The 27,837-nt window shown below is 53.8% G+C and overlaps 1 protein-coding gene across 3 annotated transcripts in view; it reads left to right on the top strand.

Moving 5' to 3' along the window:
• PTP4A3 (protein tyrosine phosphatase 4A3) overlaps positions 1 to 27,622 on the top strand; it is a 46,616-nt gene extending 18,994 nt beyond the window's left edge. The window contains exons 1-6 of one of the 3 annotated variants that reach the window (XM_069780146.1): positions 14,416 to 14,561; positions 14,902 to 15,685; positions 17,371 to 17,463; positions 21,400 to 21,530; positions 22,186 to 22,260; positions 22,731 to 27,622. In XM_069780146.1, coding sequence (XP_069636247.1) covers positions 15,581 to 15,685; positions 17,371 to 17,463; positions 21,400 to 21,530; positions 22,186 to 22,260; positions 22,731 to 22,848 — 522 coding nt within the window. In that variant the 5' untranslated portion in view covers positions 14,416 to 14,561; positions 14,902 to 15,580 and the 3' untranslated portion in view covers positions 22,849 to 27,622. Of the gene's footprint in view, positions 1 to 14,415; positions 14,562 to 14,901; positions 15,686 to 17,370; positions 17,464 to 21,399; positions 21,531 to 22,185; positions 22,261 to 22,730 lie in introns of those variants that run through there. The other 2 variants (XM_069780145.1, XM_069780147.1) reach the window with 2 other exon arrangements.
• The last annotated feature ends 215 nt before the right edge of the window (positions 27,623 to 27,837 follow it).

Here is a 27,837-nt window from a genome sequence, read left to right as displayed (position 1 = left end):
CATGAAGGTGCCAAGGCATCAATGGTGAGATGCCCATGGAGATGCTTCACTGGTTGGGGAGGTTGGAGGTGGTTCCTTCCAACCTCAGCCCTTCTGTGACAGTCGACGTGAAATGTCAGGTGCTTGCCTGTACATATTTTGGTGCTTTTATTGAGTTGTGTTTAATGTGGTGCTTGTCTCTCCCCGCTTCTGACCCTTCCCTGGTGACCTGAAATGTTTCAGCAACTCACATGAACCCTGTGACGGATGCTCCTTCCTCACATCCAGTGGCAGCCCCTCAGCCTGGGAACTTTTGCAAGACTTGGCAGCAGGGACATTGCAGGAGTATTTCACACAGGACCCAAAAATATTGCTGTCGGTGCAGCATCGGTCAGCCTGAATGCAGGGTCAGGTCCCTAAGAAATCAGACTGTTGACGAACAAGCTTGAGCGTATTCAAATGTATCGTCTGATTTTCTTGGACTGCAAAGTTTCCGAGGGAGCCAAAAAGCTGGCTGCTCTTCTTGTTGACTTTGCAGACCAGAAATACAGCCGGGTTCAGTGAAATAAGGAAGCTCGAATTCTTGTATTGGTGTAGCATAGAAGGAAAAAGCTCAATTTGGAAAAGCTCAAATGTCTGCTTTAGAGATAAAAATGAAAGTCCAAGGTGGTGTGCTCTGGCTCTGCTGCCTGCTCTCTGCCTGAACTCAGCATCAAGGATGGTCACTTGGGCACGGGGCAGCCCACGATATCTCGCCCCAGGACCAAAATCTTTGCTTGACACCCCTCTGAATTTCTAGCAAAGAAGCAAATCCAGGGGCATTTCTCTTGATCAAGGTCAACAAGGTGGGTCCACACAGGCATTGGGGAGTGCAGATACAAGCCGTGCCGGTACGCACCAGCACTGAGCTGGGACGAGAGCGCAGGAGATATCAGGCAGGAGCAGAGCATCGCTTTAAACTGCAAATGAACTCTGAAATGACAGTGAACTTGAAGCAAGCCCACATTTTGGGCCAGGCTGGCTGTGAATCAGCTCTGGAAAATGAAAGACGAAACTTTCTGACTTCAGTTCAAGTTATGAACTTATAAACTCCCAATTATCTGGTTTAATGGACACAAGCCAGAGACAAACATCATTCGAGGCGAGTGTATGGGACAGCTTCCTGAAAATGAACTCATTGAAAAAGGAGTGATTTGGAAACTAAAAGTTTGACTCAAAATCCTGTATTTTAAAAAGCTGGTTTAATTTGGCAGGAAGATAATCTTGCTGTGGATCCCAGAGCTGCTCTTGAGCATCCTCCATCCCTTTACTACTCTTTGCTAAGATGTAAGGGCATGATAAATCACTTCCAAAAATGAAAGTTGAAAAAAATACCACATTTTAAGCCCATCTGAATGATGGCAAATGTGCAAAAAGCTTTTGCACGGGACAGACACATAAACTTACTCCTTTCCCCCTGAGATAACAAGCCCAGGCTGGCAGTGAACTATGGACAAGTGAGGGCAATGGGGTAGCCCATGGCCTGGCTTTGCTATTTCATGGCACAGCTTTGGGGTGGGGGTTACAATAAGGATGTCCCACATGTGGGTGCAGTTTTTGTCAGCAAATCTTAGTACTGCCAGGGTTTTTGCAGATGCTGTTCCAGCATAAGGCTTTTTTTTCCTCTGTTTCCCTTTAAAATACTGATTTCTTTTCTCTGTTACTTCAAAAATGGCTGTATATTCCCCAAAACCATCTTCAGGCATTAAGAAAATCAGAATACATGCCTGAAGCTCTGCTAGGGATAAAAACGCAGAAGAGGCGTCATGCACGCAGCTGGGAAGCAGTTCCTCCTGCAAGCTGCTAAAATTGGCATCTGCTAAAGTTAGCAGAGATTTCACTGAGCTCTTGGGTTTTTTTATTGAAGTGGACAGGTCAAGGACTGGGGTTTTATCGGTGCCCTGGCATCAAAGGGATGCACCCGTGGTCCCAGCTGCTGGGAATGGTCTTCATCCTTGGGGCTGTGGCTGCAAATGGGGAGGATGGCTGGGGCGTGCTGCTGGTGAGGACTTGGTGACGCTGTCACCAGGTTTGGAGGCACCAGTGCCTGTGACAATGCTCCTGCCCAGCTCCTGCCTGCGGTTGTGCCAGCGAAGTGGGTTTGCTCAGAGTTAATCCTTGGCATTAACCAAAATCTCCTATTCCTACCCCTGTGCAAGACTCGTGCGCTGCGCCGGTCCCCTGGGAGCAGATTTGGGGCAGGTGCCCCTCTGCGGTTGAGTTAGGTGAAGGCTTCATGGGTGCATCCATCCAAATGCAGGTCATTGCGGTCCTGCAGGGTCGTGGAGGCTCAGCCAGGGAGGCTGTGGGTCCAGCTTCATGGGAGAGGTCGGTCAGTGTTTCCAGACCCTGCAGGGAAGTGTCTTGGTGAGGTCCCCAAAGTCCTTCAGGTGCCACCATCGGGTGGAACAAATGCAGCAGGAGTAGCGCTCGAGGGAAGTCCTTCTGCTGTGTTTCTAGTAAATACCTGTCCAGGGTGTGCTAATGACAGCGGAGGGGATGCGCTCCATCTGTTTGACAAACGACACTTACGGTATAGATCTGGAAACGGGGTGGGGAGTGTTTTATTGTCCAGCTGATAAAAGAAAATACCAGGGAAATTCCCACCTGGGAACGTGCAGCAGAGTTTTACACCATGTCTTGGTGTTTAATAACAGCGCTCATTTAGCAGCCCTTGGCTACCTGTCCCAGTCCCCATGCTGGCGGCAGTGCCATGCCAGTACAGCTGCCTCTTTGCAGGGAGATGGGCTGGGAACGGATCAAACTGAAAATAAACTCTTTTTTTTTTTTTTTTTAATATAATTCTCCCAAGGCAAGATCAGCTCCTGGGTGCCTTCACCAAGGCGGCTGTCGACGTCTCAATGCCCTCGTGCCAGCAGGGCCAAGCCAAGCTGGGTGGTGGCTGGAGCAGATGTCCCCCATGCCCTGTGGCTGGAGGGGACATCTTTGGTGGCCCTCATCTCTCTGCTCCCATGGACATCTCTCTGGACTGCAGTGGGACAGCCTGTCCCTGGGTTGGTTTTGCTGTTGGTTGTCAGCGCGATGCCAAGTTTAAATGATTTGTGAAACAGCGAAGCATCCTTTGTGCTGGCTGCTGTGAGTACTCTGTGCTAGGGCGCTGTAGTATTGTTTATCTGCTAAGATAATTAAAATAGTATGGATTTCAGCATGGAGCCAGGTATATTAATAGGAATGCCCTCATTTGGCTGCTTCTCCATACCACAGGAGCTTATAATGGGGGAATTGATCGATCCCTAAGTCAGCGCTAGGTGTTTCTGCACTTCTGCAAGGTCTCCGTAGATTTTCCTCAATGTTGGCATTTTCTGTTTGCTGCAGCCTGGCTCTTTAGGAAGCAGCAGGAAAAAAGAGATGGAGAAAAACCCTCCTGGGGTGCACCGGTTGACAGGTAGTATGGCTGTCTGCCTCCCTCCTCGGGCTGAAACCGTCTTGTGTGCCCCTGGGAGCAGAGGGGCAGGGACCACTGTGGCCGGATCTCAAAGTAAGTCTTTAACCTGGGTGGCCGAGCAGCTCCTGATGACTTCTGTTTCTGGCAAACCGGGAACACCCACGGTAGGTGCCATGGCTGCCCGACAGAGCCCATACTGGTGCTGCTGAGCGAGGAGCCCAGGGCAGGGATCGGCGATGCCCAGTGAGCGCGGTGGGGACAGAGGGGAGAAGGGCTGGTGGTGGGGCAGCCTGGGTTTTGGGCGCCGTCCTATTTTGCTCGTGGCCCGTGCAGCTGACAAAGTTGAAGGCTTGCTGCCCCGTACTCTCGCCAGCATCTGTGATGCCCCGTGGTGAAGCTCTCGGTCTCTGGGAACCTCTGTTGAGATGGTTGGAGCATCGCTGGGTTGGAATGAGGCTCCCTGGCTTCATCGTAATAATGGATTTGGGGTTGCGGCTTAATTTACCCAGGGAAGCTCATTTGCTTTCAGCTTGATTAGAGCCTGCTCCAGCGCAGCAAGGGTGGCCGGGAAATGCCACCCACACCGGGGTGTCAAAATGCCTCTGAAACCATCCAGGAGCCTAGCAGAGCGGAGCAGCTTGCGTGTCTCCAGGCTATTAAAGCTTACCCCTGGGGCCAGGGAGGATGTGCAGAACACAGATGAAACACCACGTCCTGCCTGTCCTGTCCCTGCTGGATCCGGCCATAGGAGCTGAGGAAGTTTTCCTGCTGAGCAGGGTGGGGAGGCTTCACATCTCAGCCTTTATTTAATTTTCAGGTGATAAAAGTGTTGCTTCCCTGCCCGGCGCATCTGAGCAGCCAGCACGTTCAAACGCTTCCCTTTCTGCAGGGAATTTGCATTTCCCTAAAGGCAGCACCAGTTTTATGCAAATAACCCAATGAAAGAAAGTCAAAGCCAAAGCGTGCTCATGAGTAAGCATTCCTGGGCATTTCTTCAGCAGTCAAACGCTCTCTTGCAAACCTTTCGCTGTTTCGGGGAGAAGCAGTGTGGCGTTGCCGTCTGCGGGTTCCTCCAGCCTGAAAAGCGCTGTGCGATGACCGCTTCACCTCCATGTTGTCCCAAGAGCAGCAACAGTCTGGAAAGGTCCTTTGGGGTTGCAACATCCCACGGTTGGATTTGCTTTTCCTGGATGCACCGTTCCATGGGACGTGGCATCCCCGCTTGTTGCGGTGTTCATGTGATGTTCCACAGCAGCACTGTAGGCAGGATGAGTTTCCTCCTTTTCCTGCCATTCCCCTGAGGACATGGTCCTTCTCCTTCAATGCTTTCCAAAATCACCTGGGCACGCTCCATCGCAGCCAGCTGGGCTGGGCTGCACGACCTTCTCCTTGCTTTCCCTGCTGAGATGGGGAGAGGAGTGAGTAGCCGCATCCCAGGGTGGCTCTGACATCTGTTTGGAGCAAGCTTTTTGGTCATGCAAATCACTGCAATTTCTCTTTCTGAGATGCCAGGGTGTTTGCTGGCTTTTATAAAGCCACTGCTGGAGATCCTTCCTGTGAATGACAGGAATATGATTAGATGACTCTGTTCATCTTACGTATTGAAGGACAGTTATTTAAGTGACAAGAAGCACCAGGATCTCTATAGTTTGCCATCAATTCCTTTTTTAGCCTGTTTTGCCTCAAACAGCAGCCAGGAGCAGCCTTGGTATGCCAGAGCACCACTGCATTGCAAGTGAGGATGTGATTTAAAACGTGCTCGTCTGGAGTGCCGGTAGCCTGCTTTCCACTGCTGGTTCGCAGCCTGGAGGGGGACCAACTTGATTATAATGGGGGAGCCCATTTTTACAGCCCAAGACCATGTCCTGAGCTGCAGCGTTGTAGGACTCTGGTCCCCCTGCAGAAGGGGTTTTCAGCACATTTTCCTAAAGCTCAGGGAGTCCTGGTCCAGCAAGGATTTTTAATCCCTTGGAAAATCTTGAATCCAGTTTGGGACTCACTTGTTGAAGAGGTGAGCTGGGAGGATGCTGGCATGGAGAGCCTCAGGTCACCTGGCCACCGGGCAGTCATAGGATCAAAATGATTTGGGATGGAAGGGACCATGGGCAGGGACACCTTCCACTAGATTAGGTTGCCCAAAGCCCCGTCCAACCTGACCTTGAACACTTCGAGGGATGGGGCATCCACAACTTCCTTGGGCAATCTCTTCCAGTGTTTCATCACCTTCATCGTAAAGAATTTCTTCCTTATGTCCAATCTAAATTTGCCTCCTTAGTTTAAAACCATTGCCCCTTGTCCTGTTACTACAGGCCATGGTAAAAAGTCTCTGCACTGGCTCAACCTTCTTCCTCCAAAGTGATGCTCAGTCCTCCCATCTCCTCCTCCTTCCAGTTTGTTCCTCCATCTCCCATGTTGACGGGGTGTAAATTGGGCTGAGGATGAGGGGCAAAGCTTTACACACCTGGGCTCGGCGACGGGCAGGCTCTGCACAGCAAGCAGAGACACCGATGTCCCGCCAGCAAGAACAGCTGCAACTTTTGGCATTTCGTCCCCTTTGATCATTTCTTTGAAAGAAAACCACCTTTATTTGCTTTGCAAGCTCTTGCAGGCAGGGGACACCTCTTGGCACCTGCCACCACAGTGTCCCTTGACACTGGGTTTTTTTGCGCAAGAGCGGCGGCGGCTCAGACCAAAGGGTTTTGTCCCTGTTCCTGGTGGTGGCCAGGTGCAGGGGGTAGGAGAGGGTACAGGATCAGGCCATGCCCATAGCCGTGCATCCAAAACTGGCAGCTCGGAGGTACCCGCTTTTATCCCCAGAGCTTTGCCGACGTGTTGCCTTTGGAGAGCAATGGTTCTGCAGTGACCGGGGGGCTCTACCATGACTTTTTGCTGGAGCTAAGGAGGTTTCTGGAAGGGGATTGCAGGGAAAACCTTCTCTGAGGGATGTGGGCTTGGTGGGGTGAGCCAGGAGCTTGGCATTCCGGGGGTCTGCAGCATGCCTGGGCGCCGTCATACCTTGCAGCATCCCACACAGGAGCAGGGCATCTTCCCATCTCCCTTTGCTTGCTCCATGGCTTTTAATTATCCTGGCTGACACTCATCATGTTTCCCCCAGTCTCTCTCCATATTATTAGTAGCCCTGGGGGAGAACTTAGAACCTGCATGCAGCATCTCTGTCCCATCCTGCTGGAAAGGGAAGGGATTTTTCCAGGGGAAGCCCTGGAAGGGCTGTTGCAAGGGGTGGTTTCTGCTGGGGGATGACAGTGGTCAGGACTGGTGAGGACAAGGAGGAACCATCCCAGAGTTTTCCATGCAGCACTGTCCTCATGGGCTGGTGGCTGCCTTCAAAAGTGCTTCGGTGCCCACTACAAGGGAGAGGGCTGGTGGTGTTGCCGCCCGCCGGCAGCCTGTCACGATACGTGTGGCTCTGTCCCCGTGAGGTGAAATGTGTAGACCCAATACTGGGGAGCAAGGGTGAGATGGTTTGGGAGGACAGCCCCTGAGAGCACAGGGTGTGGATGGTGGAGGAAGCTCAAGGACCCACAAACCCCATCTCAGCCTGATGCCATTGACTTGAAGAGCTGCCTTTCTCCAGAGCTTGGCTTCTCTGCTCAATGCTGGCTATAGCTTGATGCCACCAGAGAAGACTTTTCCATGGAGCTTATCACAGGCAGAGCACGTTTTCTTCTCTCCTGTGCTTCCATCCCCAGCATGTCGTGGAGCAGGGTGTACTTTCAACACTATCTGCAGGTCAAAATCCACCCGTTGGGTAGACTGAGTCCCCTGGAGCCCCCTTCTTCGTCAACAAACGTCCATCAAAGCCACCGCGGCTGGTTGGCGTTGGGAGTTGTGCAAGACACACCGATGACGCAGAGGAGGCTGCCGGTGCCCTTTGGTCAGGGCTGCTGTTGGCTTTGACGAGGAGGTAGGACTGGGCGGCATAGGGACATCTTCACATCGGGATGCCACCACTGAGTGGGGACACGCGAAACAGCAAAGTTCAGGTCCGGTGGAAAACGAGGCAGTTGAAGAACAGAGGCCAAAACATCAGCGCTGGGGAAGGCAGTGGAAAAACTAAATGCAGGCTGCACCTCTCCCAAAAATAGCCTCCCTGGCACAGGCTTAAGCTGTACTCCGAAAGGGATGTCACAACAGACCCCCCCGTGCCCTTCCCAGGGAGCTGCTGTTGCCCAGGCTCCTGGTGCTTCCCCCGTAAGAGGCATCGCTCCCCACCCGCATTTTGCCATTCAGACACCTGCCGCGAGTATTAAATTTGCACAAAATGCTGCGAGAAACCACAAGAAAAGATGAGCAGATGTTCAGCCGCACCAGAGATTCGGGGTGGGAGAGGCACGTGGCGGTGGCAGTTGTCGGGGGGGGACCACTGGGGTCGGCTTGCCCCCCTATTTGTGTTTTGGGGCGAGGATGCTGCTTGGGGATTTTTTTGTTTCCAAGGATGCTCTTGGGCAAGGCAGGAAGCCTGGAAATGCCCCATCAGATGCAGAATTGCTTTATTTTCCTGACTCCTCTGGCCAAAAGAAATTCCTGAAGGATGGGGGGGAGCTGTCCCCCAATATTTGGGGTACCTGACTTCCCTGTGCATCGGGCACTGGAGCGTGGGGACCAGCCGAGCCCTTCACCCCCCCAAAAAACCCCTCTGGGGCGCACCCTCTACAGATTTGGGAGGCAGCCAGCCCAAAGCCTGCTATTACTTTTCCCCGTGGAGTTGGCCTCTCTTCCGCCCCTTTTTTTATTTTTTTTTCCTCCTTTCCCTTCAAATCCAAGCCAGGAAAAGCCTCTGACGTCGGCACCGCGGCTGCAAGCTCCTCGTGGCTGCTGGGGGAAGGTGGCGGAGGGGATATCCCGGATCATAAAACCAGGATTTTGGTGCGAGCAGGGCCGCTGCGGGCTGCCTGTGAGTCGTCCACAGGGGACAGGATGGGAGGAATGGGCAGGGGACTGCTTTTGGCTTGGGAAGGGTCCTTTTCCCCCCCAGTGCTGAACATTTGGTACCTTTTTGTGGTTTTTATGAGCTGCGTCTGGTGGCTGAATCTCTTACCGTGCAAGAAGGAGTGAGGTTAAAAAACGCCATCCGTTCATACACCTCAAATTCAAGCTGCTTGGGGGTTGCGTGTGGGGAGAAAACATGGAATTGCAGCTAAAGGGCTGTTCAAGGGGTGCCTGGAGCATCTTGCGTTTCCTCCGGGGCATTGCCCCACGAGCACTGGACAGGAGAGGGAAGCCCAGCACCAGTGGCCATCACAGGCATCCTTACATCAGCATGGGGTCCACGTGCCATCAGGGTTGTGGACCAGCACCAAAGCAGGCAAGAGGGAAAAACTTAACTTCCAAAGGGCTGATTTAGGCACTTTCCACGCTGCCTCAGCCTCTCCTCAAAGAAAAAAGGTGCAAATAAAAGATAAAAAGGGGTCGATTATGTTAGAAGGGCCTCCGGTGCATTCCCAGCTTGCACAGTGCTGGGAAGACTCTGCTCTTCTTTTTATCTGCCTGTCTGGCTCACTGTCTCATCTTCCCCATTCCTCCCTCTTTCCCAGTCTCCTAAGTGCCTCCTGCTTGCGAATCTCCATACCGACATCATGCCAGCGTTTTTCCCCGCTGCCTAAATACCACCAAACTCCTTTAAATCTGACAGGAGCTATAAAATCAGAGGCCATACGGCTCTTTTCTGCAAATTTACATGTTAGTCCGTGTTTACCGCATGCCAAAAAGGATGTGGAGGAAGATGCATGACCTAGTTTATCTTGCAGGTGTGTTTTGGTGGGCTGCCGAGAGCTCCCCGTCCCTCTCCCTCTGCACCTGTGCAGTTTTAATCCTCCCTGCTGTTTTTGCTGAGGAAACATCCCCTGTGGCGAAAGAAACAAACAAAAAAATAACCCCTCAGAGGAAAAAATCCATGATGCTTCCCAGGCAGATGGTGCCAGGCGCTGCTCCGCTCCCAGCAGCAGATACCCTGCAGCCACCGCTGCCTCCCCACGGTACCTGGCATGGCTTTTCCAGGACATCCCCATCTGCTCTTTCCAGTTCTGCACCTGGAACAGAACGTGCCAGCGGCCACTTACACCTCTGCCCTCCGATGCCGGCTCCTGCGGGGTGTTTTGTTTCCGTTGCTCTCCTCCCGGATCTTCCCTGTTTCCTTCCGCGCGGATGCGGCCAGAGGAAATCTCAGCACGTTGGCTTTCCTCTGGCTGGGTCCCGGCTGCAGTCGTAGGCTGGGGACAGCACTGTGGCTCTCTGTGTCCTGGGATCTATCCTTCCTGGCGGTGGTGCTGGTGGTGGTGCTGGTGGCAATGGTGGCAGTGGTGGTGCTGCTAACGTTGGTGGTGGTGGTGGTGACAGTGGTGGTGCTGATGGTAGTGGTGGCGGTGGTGACGGTGGTGGTGCTGGTGCTGGTGGTGGTGGTGGTGGCAGTGGTGACGGTGGTGCTACTGGTGGTGGTGACAGTGGTGGAGTCCTGGTGCTACTGGTGGTGGTGGTGGTGACAGTGGTGGTGCTGCTGCTGGTGGTCATAGTGGTGGCAGTGGTGACAGTGGTGGTTGCTACTGGTGGTGGTGGTGGTGACAGTGGTGGTGCTGATGGTAGTGGTGGCGGTGGTGACAGTGGTGGTGCTGGTGGTAGTGGTGCTGGTGGTGGTGGTGGTGCTGCTGGTGCTGGTGGTGGGGGCAGTGGTGACGGTGGTGCTACTGGTGGTGGTGACAGTGGTGGAGTCGCTGGTGCTACTGGTGGTGGTGGTGGTGACAGTGGTGGTGGTGCTGCTGGTGGTTGTAGTGGTGGCAGTGGTGACAGTGGTTGCTACTGGTGGTGGCAGTGGTGACAGTGGTGGTGCTGCTGGTGCTGGTCGTAGTGGTGGCAGTGGTGACGGTGGTTGCTACTGGTGGTGGCAGTGGTGACAGTGGTGGTGCTGCTGGTGCTGGTCGTAGTGGTGGCAGTGGTGACAGCGGTGGTGCTACTGGTGGTGGTGGTGACAGTGGTGGTTGCTGCTGGTGGTGGTGACAGTGGTGGAGCTGCTGGAGCTGGTGGCAGTGGTGGTGGTGCTGGTGGGTCTCCTCGCGTGTGCAGCCAAGCCTCGTAGACCTGCTTACTGTGGTCACACGTGGCAGTGGTGGATGTGTGCAGAACTGCTACATGGTAATAACGGGGACTGCTCAGAAACTTGCATTCAGTTTTCAGGGTGATGGAAATGCTTGTTGCAGAGCTAGGATTGGAAGGGGGGGAGAGTAGGAATCGATCAGCCATAAGGGGAAAGGGCTGGTCGGTGTCTCGCTACATGGGTTGAAAGCAGGAGAGAGGTCAAGCAAATGTAACACAGATGGGTGTTTTATTAGATTTTTCTGAAGGTGAACTTTGAACGTGAGATGTGCTCACTCGGGAGATAACTATATTTATACACGGGTAAGATATAGATTGTTTGGGTGAGAAAGCCTTTGTTCCAAGTCCCGCTGCTAAAGCCCACGTGGAGCGACTGTTTGGCTCTGCAAAGTTTCCTTTTCCTTTGCTTGGGGAGTTGCTGTGTTCAGGAGAACCTGACTTCCCCAGCTGCATCCCGCTAGCCCGAGCACCAGCAGCAAAGCCGTCGGGTCACGGCTCCAGCCAAGCCCTTTCATTAACTGCAGCAAAGAAGACCTGGCCTTTATTTTGCATCAAGGTGCCAGGAGGAAGAGCAGCCTCATCCCTGCTGTTGCAGGCTCTGTGCCTGGATGGCTGGGACGAGGCGAAGATAGGCGGAATGGAGCTGCCACGCTGCAAAGGAATAATTAGGAGAGCCCCGTGATCCCCTCCGCCTTGGGGTGTAGGCAGGGACATGATGGCTCGGTGGTCCCCATCCTCCGGAGCAGCATCGCCCGTTGCTCTCTTGCCACAGTGGGGTGCATTCGCCCTGGATCCTCGCTGGGCTCTTGGGTGCAAAACTTCGTGTGGAAGAACCAGAAATTTCCACCATCATGGCACAACATGTCGTTGCGGCTCGCACGGTACGTGTGTCTTTTGGGGGCTTTGCAAGGAAGAAGCCCGCCTTGTCGCATTAATACTTGTGGAAATTCAAAGGCAAGTGTTGCCGGCGAAGCTTTGAGATGAGCTTGCAGGTGTTGGGGTGGCAGTGATGGGCACATTTTGGGGAGGTGGTCCCCGTCCCTCCCTGGCCTTGGGCACAGCAGGGGGATGGTGGCAGCTGGGTAGCCGGCTCCTCCGATTATCCGTGCTGGGTTTCCTTCATTGAGCTTCACCCTGATGGGTTTGAGCCTGAAAGGCCAGTGCTGCGCTGCTGAGCATCCTCACCCAGGTCTTGCTTACTGTGTCCTCATGTGCTTCATCTAGATCCCCCATAGTGCTCAAGTCAGAAGGATATTTATTCACTTGGCAGGTTATTAATATTAGCTGAAAAACCCTTTTCCACATTATTCTGCCACGCTTAATATGGTGATCAGCATCGCAGCCTGTAGCACTGGGGATGATTTGTAACTGAATATCCATTAGGGATTTAGAGACTTTGGGGCTGAATTGCCGGGACATGCAATTGCCAAAATACTTGAAACGCTTCCACTGGAGAGGAGACCTTGTGGGAAAGGAGCACTCGCTGTTCTCGTAGGCAAGCGGTTCCCAGTGAACCTCCGTTACTGGCAGCAAGCACACCCAAGCCAATAAAAAATTATATGGGATCCGGAGTGCCGATGGAGCACGAACCACGTGTTGGATGACGATGGGGAACAAGCTACCACTCCTGGCGTGCGATGCTGGCGTTGGGGCTCACAGCAGCTCCCAGTCCCGCAGCGTTGCTCAGCGGGTAGGTTTAATCCGGGACATGGTTTGTATTAACATGACCCTGCAGCCTGTTAAAACGGGACATAAGGTTGTTTGGGGTAGGGAAAAAGTTGGGGTTTGCTGCTTTTCCTTGTGCACTGCAAGCATCTCTCATGCTGGTGCATCGAGCCCCAAGGGGCAGAAGGCAAGATGTCGTTAAATGTGTTGGAACCTAAAAGAGCCAAGAGCCGAAGGTGTTAAAAGCAGAAGATCCCTGGGTCCTTTGCTTCAGAGAAATTGGGTTTGCAGGGGGATGATTTGGGGCAATACCTGCGTTCCAGCAGCTCTTCCCTTTGAGCAAGCATCTGTGGCTACCCATCCCTTCCACCTCCCATCCCTTTGGAGGGTTTTAACCTCTTCTTTTTTCCTTGAAGCAAATGGAGAAGGAAGGAAGAAGCTTGCTGAGGGGGTTGCCAGCGTGTTTTTCTTGGAAAACATTCACTCGCTGGGTTGCTGGCTCTTTTCATGGCCATGCTGGCCTGCAGCTCAGCAGCTGGACCTCTAGGAGCCACATAGCCAAAACCAGCCCAAAATTACCCTCCAGAAATACCATTTCTTACCTGGCCATGGTAAGCTCATCTTGGGGGCGGGGAGGAGACCCCGCAAGCAAAGAGATGGATGGGAAAAGCATATCGAGCCCAGGGGGAGAGGAGGTTTCCCATCTCATCTTGCAGGAGCTTTGCAAGCTTTGAGCAAAGATCCCAGCTGCTGTGGTCCAGCTGGGGACGGTGAGCTGCCCTTGGGGGGGGTCAACATGACCTGGGGCCTGAGCTGCTCTGAATCAGACACAAAATGCTCCTGGGAGGCAGCTCTCGCCTTGCTCCCATCCTTCAGCTGAGCTTCCAGCCTCCATCAGCTGCTAAAATCTGATTTTCTCAATGGAGACTGGAAAATCCCCCCCAGGATGTCCCACTCATCCCCTGCAGCCCAGGCAGGGTTTGAACTTTGCAGAGCATCCTCGGAGGGCGGATTATTACTGTTCTTCAGCATCCTTAAAAAAAAAAAAAAAAACAAAATAACACACCCCAACTGAAGGAGCCCACAGCTCGACGCTGCTGAGCCATGAGTCACCGTCGCAAACCACACAGCTGGTTTTGTCCCGTCTTCCCCGATCTTTTTATGGGCAAAAAAAAAAAATGAGACGGGAGTGATGGGACATAGTTGACAAGGGAGTTTGGGGCAATTAAGGAGGATGGGGACATACGAGGGTCTGCAGGGGAGCTGGGGATGGCTCAGTGCTGATATCCCTTTGAGTTTTGGCCCTTTCCCAGCTCCTAGCCCCCTCTAAGCTCCTTTCCAAAATCCCAGCTACAAACCCATGGGCACGGAGATGCACCGTGCGCCGGGACAGTGCCAGGGCTCGCACGTGCTGCCAATAATAAATCAGTGCCCTGCCAGCAGCAAAGTCCGCTATTTTAGCAGCCAAGCTGGGCACGTTTAGGAGAGCAACGTGCTTCCCCTTGCCGCCTTTTCCTTTTGCTATTTGATTTTTTGCAGTCCTGGGGACCACCGGTGAAGCAGGAGGCAGCGAGTGGGTTGTAAATGATGCTGAGGCACGGAGGATCCCGGCGACAGCACCCAGGTGGTGTGATGAGCTGGTCGGTGCTCAGTGCACCTCCCTGCTCCCACTTCGTCTTGTCGCATCAGGATAAAACGACCCGGAGGGGAAAGTTTCTTGGCGCTGGGGCATTAGGAGAAGAGGCGAGTGGGTGCATACTGGCCTGGCTCGGGTTACTTATGTGCTTATGGTCTATTTTGAGGCTCCAGCCACGTGGCGCTAAGCAGCCGCTGACCCAGGGAAGGGACCAGCTTCAAAACAAGAGTCTGGTGGGTGACAACCCGGGGAAGCGCCAGGTTTCCCTTTGCTCCGAGCAGGGCTGGCAGCACCCTCGCTTCCCCGCTGGGCCGATCCTCTCTTGGGTTTTGGCATTTCCACGGCGGGAAATGATTTTCTTTTTTTAATTTTTTTTTTTTTTCCCCATCGCCATCCTTGAAGGCAAAGGTGCCGCAGGTTGCGAGGCCGGCGTACTTTATAGGGAGCGACGTGCTGGCAGCGATGGGGATGCAGATGTGCGAGCGGGGAGACGCATCCGTCACGAAACGGCGCAGCTGCGACCCCCTCCTCTGCTCCCCTCCCCTCCCCAAGAAAGCTCATTTGCGGGCGGCTTAGTTTGCCTAAGAGCATTAGAGGTGCATTTGGTGGACATTAGCCGCTCGAGCAGCACCAGGAGCATGTGGCTGATTAGGGGCGGCGGTGGCCGGTTTCGGGCAGAGCGCCGTATTTGGGGCAGAAACATTCGCTGGGCGTTTCGGGGACTCAAAGGTGAGGTCTTGGGGGGACAGGGTGGGTGCCGGGGGGGGGTCAGTCTGCATGGCGCGGGAGCTCGAATACACCAGCCGGGTGCTGACGTTGGGTGGCACGAGGGCGAGCCCCTTCCCTGCCATGTGGGTTTTCCCTTTTGCGGGGAAATGAGAGTTTTCCCCCTGGCTTTCCGGTGCCATTTCAGCTTTTCAGATGATACTTCGGTTATTTCTTTAAATACCACCTGGCTTTCTCACCTACGGTACCCTGCGAACGACGAGCGTGATCAGGGATGCGCTTACGGGAGCCAGCCTGGGGAGGAAGACCCTCACCCCCGTCTTTCCCTTTCCTTCCCCTCCAGCCTCGCTCTCTGCTGGGATTTATGGAGGTGCTGAGGAGCAGCTCTGAGCCCCGCAGACCCCGTCAACCCACCCCATAAAGCAGCGCCCGACCGCCTCGCCACATCTCGCCCGGCATCCCGACCCTCCGACTCAACCATTCAAGGCTCCCGTGCATGGATCGCCCCAGCGAGGGACCGCTGCCGGACGCCGCCGACACCGCCCCGTAGGCTCCCGGCCCCCCGTGCCCCCCCCAAGTACTCCACATACCCCGATGGGGTAACGTGACGGGGGTCCCCCTCCCGCCACCCCCCCCCATATGCAGAGGCCTTTCTAGAGCGCCGGGGAGCGCGCGGCACCGGAGGCTCGCCGTCGCGCACACGCCGAGGACACCGACACTACAGCAAAGGGATATTTTTTTTTTTAATTATTATTATTATTATTATCATTAATATTATTTTTTCCCATCTGGCTTTTTACCCCGGGGGGCTTGCAGTGTGTCGAGGAAGCCGGCGCGCTCCCAGGAGCTGGGATTATTTGCACAACGTCTGTATATTGAGTTCTCGATCCTGTTTTATTTTTATTTTTTAAGCGCAGAGGGGTGGTTGTTTTCTTTTTTTTTTTTTCCCCCTCCACGCCACGCTTTTCTTGGGTTTTTCCCCCACTGCCATCAGCACCGTCTCACCCTCCTCCCATCCCGCCATGGCCCGGATGAACCGCCCTGCGCCGGTGGAGGTCTGCTACAAAAACATGAGGTTCCTGATCACCCACAACCCTACCAATGCCACGCTCAGCACCTTCTTGGAGGTAAGGAGGGGAGGCTGGAAGTTGGGGACCAGGGTCCAGCTGCACATTTTGGGGCTGAAAGCCAATGTTGGGATGCAACAGGGATCCTGCGTAGGATGAGGCAGCAAAGCATCCCCTTTGGTACCACAGCCCCCGGTGGCATCCCAGGGCGGTGGGTCCGATCACCGCCAGCTTTTTGGGGTTGGATGTTTTGGAGGACCCCAGGCGTGATCTTTGAGCGTGGTGGAGGTGGAGCAGAGTTTCCCCGTTCCTGTTGCATCCCCTGTCAGCTCCACCAGCACGTCACGTCAAGGGGCTTTGCAGTGATGCCCGTGGATGCACGCAACCTCCCCTGCATCTCCCAGCACCTTCATAAGGACTTTCCATCCCAAATATCCCAGCGTCTTTCCAATGCCCAGAGTGTTTTGGGCAGTGCCCAAGATGCTGGAGGGTTCGGTGTTGCATGAGCCAGCGACAGTGCCCTGCCTGGGAGCGCTGCCTCCGGCACTGGCAGCAGCTGGGAGTTAGCGGGGGGATTAATGGATGCATGTCTGCGGTCTGGGTCGAAAGGCTTCGACTTGCTCTTTTATCAATGCCTGGGGGAAACACCGTGTCCTGCAGGTTCAGTCGAGCTGGCACAAGCAGCTTCTGCTTACGAGGAGTCATTTTGGGATGTTACTGCATTCGTGGGGGGGGAACCTAGGGCTGCACGTGAGCCTGGTGAAGAATTTTTGCCTTAGACTTAAACCGCGTTGAGGTCTGATGTGCTGGCACCACAGGCATCCTTCGAGCTCGAGGAAACCCCCCCACAATGCACACCTGAAAAAAAAACCACATGAGCGCTACTGGCTCGGAGCGCCGCAGGAAGGTGGTTGCGATTTGGGGACAGCCACCCCGTAGCCTGCACGCTGTGCACAAGGCGATGGGGATGGCACCAGTGGGAATGGGGAAAAATTCCCCTTTTCCTCCAGCCTCTTAGGTTTTTTGGCCAAGCTGCTGAGTGTGCGGGGGTTTGCTGCGGTCTGGCACGCGCACATGGGGAACGAAGGAGATGATAAATCATTGACGGGGATGATCTCACACGGTGCCCTGCGAGGCCGGTACGCTGGCACGTAATCCGGGAGCAATCCTTGCGGCGGGTGATAAGCCACGCTGGAAACAGCCCAAGTCCCACGCCCAAGCCTGCAGCGCGTTGGAATGATGATGGGATACGGCAAGGAGGTCAAGAAGGAGCCCCTGAGCGAGCGCGGTTGGCGGGGTGTGCTACGACACCCCCCCCCCAGCCTATGCATTTCTGCAGCGGGAGTTGTGACCTTGCTGGGCACAAATAATTTCTCCTTTGGGCTACTTGCACCCATGTTGGGGTTGTTTTTTTGCCTGGGGTGTAAAGTCCCTGCTGGTGTGGCCGTCAGGGCTTAAAAATAAACAGCCCCGTCGTCGCTCGTGACTCCGAGGAGTCATGAACGTGCTGGGTAAAAATCCTACCGTGGCCACACGGCTTGGTGCCCTGGGATTTCATGTTTCCTTGTGCTTCCCAGGCTGGATGGACCACAGGGGGTTTGCTCGAGGGTCCAGAGATGGGGCACGGCACTGTTTTAGGGTCCGTAGTGGTCCATGTGGTCACAGCAGGGCTCAGATGTGTTGGGGTTAACTGGGCTGCAACTGGCAGGGCTTTTTCAGACTCCTCCTTCTCCTTCCCTTCCCAGGACCTGAAGAAATACGGTGCCACCACGGTTGTGCGAGTGTGCGAAGTGACCTATGACAAGACCCCCCTGGAGAAGGATGGCATCACTGTCATGGTAGGTGGGCAGCAGGATGGGCACCAGGGGGGCTGCCCCCTTCCACCCCCCATGCTTAAATACCCCCAGCCCTCAGATCTGCTAAAACCTCTGCATTTCATATAGACCAAAGCGACATCACACTTGCCTGGGAGCGGGGTTTGAAGCCCAACTTCATCCTCCAGGTGAGGCGGGCGAGCTCCCCGCTCCCCGAGCTGAGATGGGGCTGGTGCTTTAAAAAAAGAAAGTGCTGCCCACGCACCCGAAACTGTGACTCATACGGTTGAGTCGGCAGCTGCCTTCCCTGCCTGTCGCTCAGGCTTTAAAGCATCCAGGGGATGGGAGCGCCTGATCCCACGTGGAAGACGCGCACGGTTCCCTTTACCCCCGGCGTTATCTTAAACTGGGGGTGCGGGTTTTTTTGCTCTTCCAGCAGCCGGCTGGTGCAGCTCTGGGGGATGAAAGGGAGCAGGCAGCAAGAAGGAAAAGGCAAGGAGGCAGAGCAGGCAGCTGCCTGGACTGCATCTTGGCTGATAAGTAGTTGGAGATGATGTCAGGCGTGATTGCCCTGCCAGGGAGTTCAGCTCCAGCTGGAAAGTGAAGCTCTGCTTGTTATTTAGGAAAAGGTTTGGAAGTGCCTTGTGCCTCCTGGGGTGGTCCTCTGTGTGTAGGTCCTCTCCGTGTAGCTCTCTCTGTATAATCTATACCCTATAGAGAGAGTAGCTATATCCTAGATCCTCTGGGATATAGGTAGATAATAGATCCTATGTCTCTAGATACAGATCCTCCAGATGCAGATCTCACTAGATAGAGATGCTGTGTCTCTGTAGGATATATCTTATCCTATAGAGGAAGATAGCTGTATGCTACATATAGAATCTGTATCTAGGATATCATATCTGCTCGCTTACACACCAAATTCTGCCTTTTACCCTGTTTCTGACTGGAGCCCTCCAGTCTGAGTTTATATATCTAGGATGTACATACCTCTCTACCTATCTTATATGGAGACATATCTATATCTAGGATTTGTTTTACGTAGGGAGATATCAATATGCTAGATACAGAAACTATGTGACACTGTATAGAAACTGTATAGCTTCTATATATGTTTGTACAACTATATAGAAACTATGTAAGGTATATCATATGGTGAGATATCTGTGTCCTATGTATCTATGGATAGATTTATCTATGCAGGTACAGAGATATCTCTAAATACACCTATATCAAATATATCTATATATAGACTATACCTGTATATCCTAATCCCTTTCTTTGGGGAATAGGCACAAGCTAGTTGAGGTCTGACTCTGGTGCGGTGTGCCTGGGTGCCAGCGTCTGCAGCAACGGTGCCCGTACATACAGTTGTCCTGTCCTGGACACGCTCCCCAGGTGTTTCGGACACCTCCTCTGCTTTCAGCTCCTCTGTGTGCCCCAGGGGATCCCGAGCAACCTCTAGAGCTGACGGCAGTTCCCAAGTTGTGCCGTGTGTCCTGCGCCGTGGACACCTGCTTGGCAGCTCTTCCAGCAGGTCGGAGATGGAGCAGAAATCCTGCCGGAGAACCAGTGCTGTGCAGGTTTCACTGTAGGAAGGTTAATGGTGCAGGATGGATGTACGGTATCGGATATACCAATACTGTTTAATATCTTCATCAGTGATGTTGATAGTGGGATTGAGAGCACCCTCAGCAAGTTTGCAGGTGACACCAAGCTGAGTGGTTCAGTTGATACGCTCGAGGGAAGGGATGCCATCCAGAGGGACCTCGAGAGGCTGGGGGAGTGGGCCCCTGCGAACCTCATGAAGTTCAACAAGGCCAAGGGCAAGGTCCTGCACCTGGGTCAGGGCAATCCCAAATGTGGATAGAGGCTGGGCAATGAGTGGATTGAGAGCAGCCCTGCGGAGAAGGACTGGGGGGCACTGGTGGATGAAAGACTGGACATGAGCTGGCAATGTTCATTTGCAGCCCAGAAAGCCAATCATCTCTTGGGCTGCACCAAAAGAATCGTGGCCAGCAGGTCAAGGGAGGTGATTCTCCCCCTCTGCTCCACTCTCATGAGATCCCACCTGGAGTACCGTGTCCAGCTGTGGGGACCCCAGCATAAGAAAGCCACAGACCTGTTGGAGCAGGTCCAGAGGAGGGCCACAGAAATGGTCAGAGGGTTGGAACAGGTCTGCTGTGGAGAAAGGCTGAGAGAGTCAGGGTTGTTCAGCCTGGAAATGAGAAGGTTCCAAGGAGACCTTATTGCAGCCTTTCGGTATAGAAAGGAGGCTTATAAGAAAGATAAAGACTTTTTACCAGGGCCTGTTGCGATAGGACAAGGGGCAACGGTTTTAAACTGAAGAAGGTAGGTTTAAATTGGATGTAAGGAAGAAATTTTTTATGATGAAGGTAGTGAGACACCGAAACAGGTTGCCCAGAGAAGCTGTGGATGCCCCACCGTTGGAAGTGTTCCCGGTCAGGTTGGACAGGGCTCTGAGCAACAGGATCTAGTGACAGATGTCCCTGCCCGTGGCAGCGGGGATGGACTAGATGATATTTGAAGGTCTCTTCCACCCCAAACCGTTCTATGATTCGGTGATTTTTTGATACGGTGTGTCTTCCCTGGCGTGAGCCTGGTGACCTGCACTCATGGCTGAAGCGGTGCTTTCCGGGCACCGCAGGGAGGAGATGGTCTTGCTGGGTGGGTATAAGCTGTGGAGGATGGGCTGGCTCAAGCATTAGGATATCCTGAAGCCCAACATGCTCCTTTCCTAGCAAAGCCCAACTGAAATCACGTTACCTGTTCATACACTGAAGCTCAGCTCAGCTCAGCAGCTTCTTTTGCCGTCTTACGCCAAGGATGACTCCAGCACAGCAGCTTAGTGACTCACTCCTCAAACATGAGGATTACAGCCCCGTGCTTCCCACTCACCGAGGATCAATGTGCCACATCACCTCCAAGCATTGCTCACCTGCCTGTCCCCTTCTCCCACTGCTGTTTGGCCTCGTTCCTTCTGCCAAATCCATTTTGAGAGAGGATTCCACATTTGGGTAGAGACATGCAGCCTTGACTGGCTGGGGAGAGACCATCCCTTCCCCAAAATGCCGGAGCAGTCACAGGCAAGCAGGGGGGACACTTTTCCCCCATAGCAGAGCCCAGGGACGGAGGATGCTTAATGCAGCACCTGTTTTACCCACTTCATCATTGAGCCTCAATGTTGAGTCCGTGCAGCTCAAGGATGAAGCTCAGAAGAAGATGGGCACTTTTTTTTCCCTCCCTGAAGAGCCTTTCCTGAAGGATGCTATTTAAATGGCCCCATTTGGAGGGGTGTCCCTTCTGGAAGGATGGAGCCCTTCGGCTCTGTCTAGGGCTGTGGAAGGGGTGCCCAAAGCATCTTTCTGGGGCTTTTGCATTCACCTTCCCCTCCATGTGTTGCAGCAAGCTGAATTTCGGCACCGCATCAGGCCCTGAGATTTCAGCCATCTCCAAGATACCTTGGCCCAAACTTCCTACAAAGTGGCTTTGCGCTTCCAAGTGCTAGATTTAGACAGGAGCTTGCAGGGGGAAGGATGGGACTTGCAGCTCCCCGAAGCTCAGTGCCGTCATCCGAATGGGGAGGAGGCAGGCGATGGCCACCCTGGTTCTGCAGAGGCAGGACACGGGGACCGTGTTGCAGGTCCCGTAGGTGCTCCTGAAGGCTGAACCTGTCCATAGAAGATGGGAGGACCCCAGACCTAGACTCGTATGACTGCAAACCCTGAGCCGAAGCAGCCGGGGGATTCCTGCATGCCAGGCGGTGCCACAAAACCTGCTACATCCCCGCGGAGCTGCGCTCTGAGCCCAGTTCCTGGCACACGCATCCGCCCTCCCCGCTGCCGAGATCCCGAACGCCATCACCCTGAGTAAAAAGCAATCCCCTGAGTTTTTTTCCCCAGGGTCTGACAGTATTTCTCTCTTCCCCCCACCTTGCAGGATTGGCCGTTCGATGATGGAGCGCCTCCTCCCAGCAAGATAGTGGAAGATTGGCTCAACTTGCTGAAGACCAAGTTCTGCGAAGACCCTGGCTGCTGCGTGGCCGTGCACTGCGTGGCCGGCCTGGGGCGGTAAGTCAGAGCCTGGCACCCCGGCTGCCACCCCACTCATGAAGGGGAAAGAGAGATAAACCATGCCAACTCTCCTCCGTCCACCTTACAGCAGGATTTTTGCATGCGGTGGAGACCTTAGCGGGAATAGATGTTGACAGGGGGGCTGCTGCCTCCTTGCACTTCTCACAGCCAAATCCTGGGCACCCTGGGGGGACCTTGGTTTCTCGGTGCTGTCCTGCCAGTGCCCCACGGTGATTTTGCTTTTGCTAAGAGCTCATCTTGGAAATATTGCAATATGCTTCCCACTACAGCAGGGACCCATTGCGTTTCACGAGCTGCTGTGTTTTGCTGCTCCCCCCCACTGCAGGTCAGGTTTTGCATGTGTATTTACATCCACTTTTCCGATAGATTTGCCTCCAAAATCCTCGTGCTCATTAGAAGAGCAGCAAACAGCTGCCAGCCCTGTCCTGAGGGTTTTACCCCTAAAATCAGCCATTCTTTGGGGCAGCACTTGCCTCCAAATGGGAAGAAATTACAAACTAAAAGCCAGCGCTGGCGATTGCCCACAACACCAGCATTACAGCCCTGCGGTGTGTCCCCTCCGTCCCAGGACGGGATGTCAGCCTCTGGGCCACACGGCTGGAGAGTGACCGCCACTGCCGTTCCCTTTCAGCGCTCCCGTCCTCGTCGCGCTGGCCTTGATCGAGAGCGGGATGAAGTACGAGGACGCCATCCAGTTCATCCGACAGTAAGTCGAGCGGCGTTTTGGTGTCGGGGGAGAAAGCAGACCCTCTCCGAGGGAACGGAGAGATCTGAGCTGTCCCAGAGTTTTTTCAGGATGCCGGGCTTGCTTTTTCTCTCCTTTGGGAGAGGAAAAGGGAGGTGCTGGCATTGAGCACCCTGTGACTTTGCATCAGGGCTGCAGGAGGCTGGGGCGGCAGCTGGGAGCATCCCTGGGGGGGATTTTGGCAGGCACCCTGCTTCTGCCAGCTACCCACGTGTTTCTTCCCCAGCTCTCCATGTCCTGAGACTCCCAGGGCAGATGAGTGAGAAAAGCTGCTGGGGTCGGTGCTCATCTCCATCCCTGGAGGATGCACATGGCCAAAATCCCTTTCTGTTCCAGGCAGGGGGGTTCAGCACCCTGGCAGGGCTGGGTTCTGGGTGCGGGGGGGTCTTCTCCTGCCACACAACTGACTGTGCCGACCCTTCTCCCCGCAGGAAGCGCAGAGGAGCCATCAACAGCAAGCAGCTGACGTACTTGGAAAAATACCGACCAAAGCAGAGACTCCGATTTAAGGACCCTCATAACCACAAGAACAAATGCTGCATCATGTAACCTCAATGACCTCTTGCCAAAATCCGTGCACACAGACACCCGGGCACTCGCACACATCCCACCCCCTCACCTCCTTGCCCAGCCCTGCACACCCCACGCGCCACCCCACTGCCAGGGCTGGGGTGGGGGGACGTGGAGCACCACCACCATGTTCCAGCACCCGCAGCACGGTCGTCTTGCCGAACCCCCGAAAAAGGTTGCTCTCTTCAGCTACAGCCCCGAGGAGGGAAGGCAGCGCTGCCCTTTGACTCTTGGCGTTAGCCGGCAATGAGCTCACGTGACGGTTCTTCATCGCCTTCCTCCTCCTCCTCCTCCTCCCTTTCCCCTCCCATTGCACTGAGAGGGATGGGGTGAAGGGTGCTTGGTTTGGAGTAACGCAGGCAGGGCTGTGCCAGCTGAGAAGGGATGGGGAGCAGGAGGGCTGGAGCACCCCCAGAAAAACCCTTTCCCACCTCTTCCCTATAAAATAAGGGCTGCAGCAGCAGGGACGGAGGTGGGAACGGCGCGATGGCCTCTACGGGGGGAAGATGGTGACAGCAGGGAGAGGTGAAGGGGCCTGTGGCCATGGGAAGGGCTGAGCTAATTCTCCCCGGCACCGTTTCTTTTCTTATGGCTTCCTCTCCCACTTCATCATCTCCCCGTTGCCTTGATGCCAGCTGGGATGCTGCAGCTGGGGCTCACCGGGGGCTCGCTGCAGTCAAGGCAGGGGTGCTGGGAAGCTCGGGGACCGTGGCGGGGCTTTGAGGCACCCAGCTTTGCCGGGGTGCAGGGTCAGCACTGGGTCCCCCAAGGCGTGGGGTGCTCTTATTTATAGCTTCCAAACTCAATGCACAGGGTGGTGGGTTCTCTCCTGTCATGTCCCCATCACTAAGCCGTAGCGCAAACCCCAATTCTGACTGCAGCGCCCTGGAGATGCAACGTGCATCTCGGGGCACGTCCATGTCCTCCACCGCTGCGTTTGCTGGCCGAGGGGCTGGGCTGCAGCTTTCCTGGGGGATTTTGGGTGCTCCTGGCAAGAGCACATCACCAAATTTTGCACCTGCCTTTCCCACATCCGTAACACGGCGCCTGGCACCCACAAACCCCCCCCGGCGCGTGCCCTGGTGAGGTGGACTCAGAGTTGCCCCTGAGCCGGGACGTTAAACATCTCTCAACTTTCTGCCTTTGAATGCTTGCAGCAGCTGGAGCGGTGGGCACGTAGGGGGCATGGGGGTGTTTTTTCTTTTGACGAGGATAAGAAGAAATTTGCTAATTAAAGGAAAAAAAAAAAAACTTTAAAAAAAAAAAAACCTGTTTGTCTTCCGCACGTCCTCTGGCCTTTCTTTCTCCCATCGCTGCCCAGTGGAGCCCAGAAGGTGACCCGTGGCCCCCCCCAAGTGATCTCCAGCACCAGGTCACAGCTGGCTGCCATCCACTGTCACTAGGGCATACATGTGGCCCAAGGGATGCTCCAGGTATTCTTTGGGCTTGCAGCTGCTCACCCGCTCAGCTGCAGAGGATTGCAGTTGTTGGGGCAAGGAGGGCTAGTCATCCAGCATCTTGTGGTTTTAGGCTGCCCAACTTGAGATGCCTTCAGTGCCCTGCGTTGGGTACCTCCAAAGGTTTATGTGCCTTCCGAAACGTAGACTATCCAGAGACATTTGCTTCAGAGGGTTCATCTCTTGGGATAAGCGGTGAGGAAGGCTGGTTAGACACCTTCGGTACCTGCAGAAAGGTAGGGGACAGCTTCATGCCACCACATGTGGGCAGAGGAGGAGCTTGGAGCCGTTTCCAGTTCCACTCCTCCCGATGGGAGCCAGCCTCACTGCACGGCAGGGATGGCCGTCCCGTGGTACAGGCTGTGGTCCCGAGTGAGATGGGGACCGTCCGTGCATGGCCCCAGGGTTGTCATACCGCACACCTCTGGCCTGTCCAAGCCTCCACATCGTGGGACAGCCCTTGGTCCCTTGAGTTGTTCCTGCCCCATTCCAGGCTGTTGATTCCTACGTCTTGTGGGGAAGGTGGCAATGGTCGAAGGGTCTGCGCTGGTTGAGAAGGGTGAGAAATTGGGCTGATAAAAAGGCCTTAGATCCTGTATTACAGCAGTCCCACTGGGTAGGTCACCGTCCCCTTCCTCCCCGGCTGTGTCCTCCTGCTAAAATAGGTGCTGCTTCATCCCCAGGGGCAGTAGGAGGTGGCTCAGCTTTGTGATGGGAACAGCCCCAATCCCTCTTAGCCAAGAGACCTCGCGGTCCCATGCGCGCTCCCTGGTCACCATAGGCTGTGCCATGACTTGTGAAGAGTTTAGGATAAAGCGGTGGGAACCATTGCTTTGCAGGCTTGGAGATGTTTTCTGCCCTGGCAAGAGGAGGAGAAATGTCTTCCTCACCCATGCTCATGGGAGCATCACATGGCGGATCGGCCAGGGCAAGCAGTCCAGGGCTTTAGCCATGATGCTTTTGAGTTGGGGTCAGGATGGGGAAAGAGGGGCTTGAATTCAGCCTCTTTTTGGCCATGGGAACTCTTCACCTCCTCCATGCAGGGTTTGACGGTGGAAGTGCTCGGTGCTGAGCTCTTATGAGAGTGCACTCGCATCTCGGCTTGGTGGGCTTCTTCGGGGGGAACACGAGGAGGACAAGCTTTGCAGTGCTCCTTTGCTTTATGTAGCATCAACCCAAACACCTTAAAAATGGGGAGCTTCTAGTGTAAGAGCAGTCCTTGACCTGGTACAATCCATGTGGCCAAATCTTGAGCACCTCTGGCTGGCAGTGCGGCATCTTGATACTCTTCAGTTTTATTAGTTGCTGAAAAAAAAAAAAAACAAACAAAAAAAAACCCCAAACAGAACCATGCTGGTTTAATTGTCCTAATTTTTTTCTTTTTTCTTGCTTCAGTGGGTATCTCCACCCCTGTCCTGGAACTTGCTGTCACCTCCCATGTGCTGCTCCATGCACAGGACATCTCAGCAGCCGAGGAGCTGCTGTCGTTGCATGGAGAGCTTGAACCTGCTCCAAGGTTTCTCTGGGTTGGACTGCCAAATATTTGGAATTTTTTTGATATGGACTTGGGCTCCTGCCTCTGAGGTACCAGCTCCTCAGTGTTTCAGCCTAGAGTGGGTTACAGAAACATAACAGGCTGGAGAAATTGAGGGATCTTCCGACTGGGTTTTGGCTTAGAAATCTCAAAGAAGAGCCCAGTTCCCTCACAAAAATCTTGGGACCGTTGGGGAAGAGGGAAAGTTGGAGCTCAATAGACATGTAGCAGCAGAGTGAGGAGTAAGCGGCCAAGGGCTCATAGTTTGGTCTGGTTTTGGGGGTCTCTCCTTGTACGCTAATCCTTGTTTCACCTCAGATGCCAAGATGTTGAAAGGAGAGCCTTAAAATTCTGATGTATTTGCCAATTCTGTTATTGCTCCAGTTGTCTCCACTGAGTCTTGGCAGATGTCATAGGGAACAGACACCCCCATGGCTTTGACTACAAACCAACCACCTTATCCTGCCCTTTTATGCAGAAGCAAAGGCACAAACTGCATTTTATACCTCTTCACCCCTATCCAACTCTCACCTCCTCCATGGAAACCCTCTTATCTTTCCATAGTTTGCAGGGACAGGGCTCCGAACTGGTAGCAAAAGCTTTGGAGACCCAAGGGATGGCAAAGCAGAAATGCTCTAACCATCAAACCAAGAGCTTGTAGGCTTTGCCCAGGAATCAGTCATGGCTGAACCTCACATGGGGGAATAAATCTAAGCAGGAATCCATAGTTGTGTCCTCACACCGGTGGCACATGTGTGCCCTTACCTGCGTTTCAGTTAAGATGCTCATGTGTCCCTTCTGTTCTCCATAGTTTCCAGTTGGATGAAGCGCATGGTGGGGGCAGCGGTGGGAAGGAAGGCAATGCAGCTGCCGCAAATGGCCAGCTCTTTGTTTAAGAAAGGTCTGGGGATGCGTATTTAAAGACTTTGCATTTGTAAATGTGTATTACGAGTCTTGCAATAAGGCTGACACTGTGGCGCTTGGGCTGAGAGCTTTGGATGAGCAGGTTTATGAGTAACAGATTTCCCGAGGAAGCAGAGTCTTGCTCTATCTACAATAGAATGAGTCGGGGGTTTTTTTTTTTTCATTGGGTTTGTTTGTTTTTTATTAGTCCCAGTGGGAAAGCACACAGGGAGATTCATGACTTCCATGCAGTTTCCAGGGTCTTACATCTTACTTGCTTCCCAGTGGGCTGGGTAGGTGCAGTTTGGCGGGTGGATTTGGATGGGATACTGTCTGGTGGGAGAAAAATGTGGCTGGTTTCTTTACACAGCAGGGGGGTCACGGGCCAGCTGTGGTCCCGCTCGCAGGCTCTAGCAGACATTCCCGGGGAGGGGGGGTGTTTCACCACGCTCAGCTTTCCTTTAGACGATGATCTCCCAATGAACTCTCGACTTCCCTGCTGTTTCTTTCTGTGCAACAAAGAACTGCATATTTTCCTTTTTAACTCCATGGGCAATCATAGTAGTATGTAGATTAAGCCCAGATGACTTTTTTTTTTGGTCTGAGCCATAGCTAAATTATTATACCCAATGCTTTTTGTATCAGATGGCATCACTTTGAATATGCAGATGAGGTATAGGATCTTGACACTTTATAACCTTTTTAAAAAGAAACTTGTCTGTTTACTTATGTCCTGTGTAAAAAGGAAAAAAAAAAAAATGTATGCCTTTTAGTAATCACTTTTTTTTTTTTTTTTAGTTTTATGAAATTACAGTGGTTACACTCCAGCAGCAAAATAAAAAGCGTTCACTGTTTTGTACATCCCTGTGTGCTGCGGTGCTGCTAATGGGGGAGTTATTAAGATGGGGGAGGCAAAGGCAGAGCCAAACTCTGGCCAAGGGATGGTGGAGTGGTGCATGGCAGGGTGGGGGTGCCAGGGTCCTTGGCTGGAGACCTCAGCCCACTCCTGTCCCATCCCAAATGTGTCCCAGATGTTCCCTGGGTTATTTTCCTCCTCTCATCCCATTCCCCTTT

Source organism: Haliaeetus albicilla, chromosome 3 (genome assembly GCF_947461875.1).
Source record: "Haliaeetus albicilla chromosome 3, bHalAlb1.1, whole genome shotgun sequence".
In the NCBI taxonomy this organism is placed as follows: domain Eukaryota; kingdom Metazoa; phylum Chordata; class Aves; order Accipitriformes; family Accipitridae; genus Haliaeetus; species Haliaeetus albicilla.
The sequence above is the reverse complement of the archived record's forward strand: the minus strand, read 5'-3'. Positions and strand labels throughout refer to the sequence as shown.